The 4989-nt window shown below is 34.1% G+C and overlaps 1 protein-coding gene across 1 annotated transcript in view; it reads left to right on the top strand.

Annotated features, from left to right (window-relative positions):
* Positions 1-4989, top strand: part of PHIP (pleckstrin homology domain interacting protein) — a 167658-nt gene that overhangs the window by 104726 nt on the left and 57943 nt on the right. Inside the window, exons 17-18 of the mRNA XM_006772207.2 lie at positions 1284-1421; positions 2129-2312. Coding sequence (XP_006772270.1) covers positions 1284-1421; positions 2129-2312 — 322 coding nt within the window. The remainder of the gene's footprint in view (positions 1-1283; positions 1422-2128; positions 2313-4989) is intronic.

Here is a 4989-nt window from a genome sequence, read left to right as displayed (position 1 = left end):
GATGCAGGCCTGGGCAAGGGGCCGATCCTGCGATTGGAGATTGATGGGGGTCAACGCCTGAGGGCTCCCAGTATGTGAGAGGGGGCAGGCTGGGCTGAGGGACACTCCCCCCCACCCCCCACCCAGTGCACGAATTTCGTGCACCGGGCCCCTAGTATTAAAATAAATAAGTCAATCCAGGCTTTTGAGGAACCCATGCTTTTGGGCTTCCTTTCTGTATTGGGCTGAACACTTGAGATATAAATGTACATATTGTTTGATTAAATGAAAGCGAATAACAGCTAATTTTTTCAGGGATGGTTTGGGAAGATTTCACAAATGAAATGTCATGGAGATTCCATTTTAGTTGGTGCTTAAAGGATAAGATAGTGATAATCACGTGTATACTTGAAGTGAAAGTATTATGGTCAAAGCATAAAGATGTTTATCCAATAAGAGTAAGAGTCAAGTAGTTGCATATGGTACAGGTGAGAGTTGATGTTGGAAAAGTAGAGTGGGTTAAAACACATTTAGTTCCCTCCTACCTCAGAGTCTTTCCATCGACTCTTAGCCTTCTATCTGGAGTGTTCTTATTCTACCTCCCCACAAGGATTACTAATTCTTCTTTAAGTGTTAGATCAGATGCTGCATTCTCAAGGAGGGCTTCTTTGACTTTTGTGACTCACCATAGTATCATATCCCTTTCCTATTTTCTCTTTCTAATCATCTTTATTTAAACCTTTTTTATAATCAGTATCTATGTATGAGTTTATTGTTCAATTTCCCCATTGGATTGTCAGCTTCCTGAAGGTCAGGGACCTTGATGTTTCTTATTCACCACTGGATCCTCAGTTCTTTGGCATAGTCCCTAGCACATAATAGACACTCAAGAATTTGTTGAATAATTAAGCTGTAAAGATTTTTTTTTTTTTTAGAAAGTAGGTAATCAGATTTGCCTTTTAAAAAACACACACACAACTATGATCTCTAAGATGAAGTCCTGTTATATGACTTTATTTATTTTGGTTTTCTCACTTGCAAATTAGAGTTAATCATACATACCTAAATGATTATATGAGTGCCTTAATCATGATAAACACTCAGATATCCTCATCATTTCAATTTTCAATAGATTAAGATTGATGGGGACATGTTTCCATTTACTCCCATCATTTACTGTTGATCATTTTAGGTCTTCTCAAGCAAAATTTACGTTTACTTCTAGACTCAAAGTGAGGTAAATGAGTGAAATGGTTTGAATAGTTGACTAAAGTATTCTTAGCATTTTGTGTCTTATTATATAGGACTGAACCAAGTTTTAAGTCAGCAAGTGAATCAGGAGATCAGCCCACTGGACAGCATGATTCAAAGACTACAACAGGAGCAAGACCTGAGGCGTTCTGGTGAAGCAGGTGTCAGTAATAGCAGCCGTTTAAGTAGAGGTAAGATGTGATGCTCTTAAGTGAAATATTAAAAACCCAAAACAGTCTATATTTTTAACAGTAGAGACGAGATTAAACAAATTACGGTACATCTATAAAATGAAATACTAGGTGCCAAAATGATAATGTTTTTGAGAAATATTTAATGACCTAAGAAAATGTTCCTAATATAAGGTTTTAAACAGTAGATAGAATTTTTAATATGTATATTCTTCCAAGTACCCCATAATAATCATGTAGAACTTGGAAAACTTTAAAAATAAAAATAAATTATTCAGTAATTTATAAAATTTATTCAGAGCCACATTCTCAAACAGATAATCACTTTGTTGTATATGATTAAACTTTAAGAGAAAAGTTAAAGCAAATTTATGAACCATAAGTGTCCTTGGGTTTGTCTGTTTCTGCTTTTTATATCAGTATCCCCAAAATACACGGTGAACATTTTTAAAAAATAATTATCTTACATCTTCGGGCCTTAATAGTCAATACTTATGACTGTTAGGTATGTTTATTAACATATCTAATCAACTGAATAACTATGTTTTATTTTCATTAAACTTTTGCCTGTGGTTAAGTTCCTGATTTGGTAATTTATTATTTGCCACAATATGAAGTTTCATGTGGAAGCTAGTGCAGGGTTTTTTTTCTATTATAAGTTAATGGAGAAGTGTCTCTAAGTATAACTTACTATATTTTTTACTAAGGTTCGGTAAGCTCTTCCTCAGAAGTTCATTCACCTCCAAATGTTGGGCTAAGGCGGAGTGGACAGATTGAAGGAGTACGGCAAATGCACAGCAATGCACCAAGAAGCGAAATAGCCACAGAGCGAGATCTTGTAGCTTGGAGTCGAAGGGTGGTAGTACCTGAGCTTTCAGCCGGTGTAGCCAGGTAAGTGGAGTTGTGGATTCTTATGTACCCCAGTGGTTTGTTTTTATTTTTAATTACAGTCTTAAAAGCACCTTTTAAGCACTGTAATTTATTTTAAATTAATCTGAAGAGCTAGTCTTTTAAACTAATTGTAAAAAATTTAATACATGTTTTTTTCTAGAATGAGTCATGTAAAGGATATGAAGGGAAGATGTGTTAGAGTGAATGGGGGAAATAATAAACTTGAATTAACTAAATATGAAATTTATTGACTAGCATATTTAAATCTTAACCTGTATTATTTAATTGTAGCTTAAAACACTCCAGAAATTTGTTATAATTAAATTTTCAATGGATTTTATTCATTATTCGTATCATTCACAGACATAATGAAAATTACTTATTGGTAATACATTATATAAATATGTTTATATATTAAAATGATTCTTTTTTGTATTCGAACATATTATACATGTATAAATTTAAAAGTATTGATTTGATACAATCTTTTTCTTGAGGCTCATGCTATAAGGGAACTTTAAAACCAGTTCTTTTTTATTCTTTAGTAATTCATGAATGTGGTCTATCTGAATCCAGCACACTACATACTCTTAATACTACACTATAATAAAAAAATGTGAAGATCAAAATGTGAATTTGATTTTAGGATTTTCTATTTCTTTTTTTTTTCTTACTGATTTCAGAGATTAAGGGAGAGTTAGAGATAGAAACATCAATGACGAGAGAGAATCATTGATTGGCTGCCTCCTACACACCCCTTGCTAGGGATCGAGCCCACAACCCCAGCATGTGCCCTTGACTGGAATTGAACCCAGGACCCTTCAGTCCATAGATCGACGCTCTATCCACTGAGCCAAACCAGCTAGGGCAAGATTTTCTATTTCGTAATAAACTCAAAAGATAACAGTTATTTACAGACAGTCTCTTACGAATTTTTTTACTTTACGATGGTGTGAAAATGATTTTCATTCAGTAGAAACCATACTTCAAATACTGAATTTTGATCTTTTCTTTGACTGGTGATATATGGTATGATACTTGCTCATGATGCTGGTTGGGTAGTGGCAGTGAGTTGCAGCTCCCTGTCAGATAGGCAGTCATGACAGTAAACATCCTATACTCTATGTTGCCAGTGTTTTTTTAGGGTATTATGTTCTGAGCATGTTTAAGGTAGACTGGGTTAAGTTGTGATGTTGCTTAGTTTAGGTGTATTAAGTGCATATTTGATTTCCAATATTTTCAACTTATAATGAGTGCATCGGGACGTAACCTTAAGTTGAAGAGCATCTATGATTAAAATAAATACTTTTGAATGTGAATGTTTATATAGGAAATGCTTTTTTATTGGACAATACTTCAAATTTGTGTTAGGGTAGAATTAAATGTACACCTAAAGTATACATTTGAACAATAACTTTATCTGATGGAAAATACACCTTAATGTCTTTAATAAAAATTAACTTTCACTTTATTTTTAGTTGGATTCCTATCCACTTTTTAATTCTATTATTAGGGTTGGGGGGCTGGTAAGGTAATTGAAAATAAAAAAAAGAATAAAACAGGAAATCAAAATATTACTTTTTATAATTGATACAGCTGTGACTTTATCTTTTATAAATAAGATAATGTGGCTTTTACTTGGTATTAAAGTGCGCTTTCTAATAAACTCTAATAACAGGTAACATTGAGCTCCTCAGTATTTCTCCCCATGGAGAAACAGCTGATTTACTCATTTAAAATGCAGAGCAGAATATATAGATTGCTAAGCTGGCTTTTTCTTCCAGGAATTAGTTTACTTCTCCCCTTCTTAAAAACCTAAATATGCATTTACCAGTGCTTATCCTTTTGGGGATGTATACCAAAGGAATTAAAACTTATGTTCACACAAAAACGTGAACATTGATGATATATAGCAGCTTTATCTGTAATAGCCAAAACCTAGAAACAACCCAGGTATGTTCTTCAATTGGTGTGTGTTTAAACAAACTGTGGTATATCCACTGCATGGATGCTACTTTGTTATAAGAAAAAGACATAGAGAACATACTAGTGATGGCTAGACATTGGGGGGAAAAAGGGCTGAGGAAGAGGAGATAAAGATAGATAATGATAATTAGAAGGGCACAACAAGTGATCTCTGTGGTGATGGATACATAAACCTACACTTGTGGTTCAAGTAATCACATTCTAACACCTATATACGCAAGTACAAGTAAAACTTGGGAGTTCTGAATATTGATGGATTGTATCAGTGTTAATATCCAGGTTGTGATACTGTACTACAGTTTTGCAAGATACTACCATGGAAAAAAACTGGGTAAAGGATAAAGGAATCTTTGTATGTGAATCTACAGTTATCTCAATAAAAATTTTAATTTAAAAAACTACAAATAAATGGTTAAGAACTAACAAAAATTAAATCAAGGCTATTATTTTCATAAGATTTAAATTAACTCATTTTCCACTCAGAATTATGACCAGCTGCAAAAGAGATTTTGCAGTTAAGTAAAATGACATTAATGTACTCTAGTAAAAACAAAATTAACTGCCGAAACCGGTTTGGCTCAGTGGATAGAGCGTCGGCTTGCGGACTGAAAGGTCCCAGGTTCGATTCCGGTCAAGGGCATGTACCTGGGTTGCGGGCACATCCCCAGTGGGAGATGTGCAGGAGGCAGCT

This window comes from Myotis davidii, unplaced genomic scaffold, assembly GCF_000327345.1.
Source record: "Myotis davidii unplaced genomic scaffold, ASM32734v1 scaffold104, whole genome shotgun sequence".
NCBI classification, from domain to species: Eukaryota; Metazoa; Chordata; class Mammalia; order Chiroptera; family Vespertilionidae; genus Myotis; species Myotis davidii.
The sequence above is the reverse complement of the archived record's forward strand: the minus strand, read 5'-3'. Positions and strand labels throughout refer to the sequence as shown.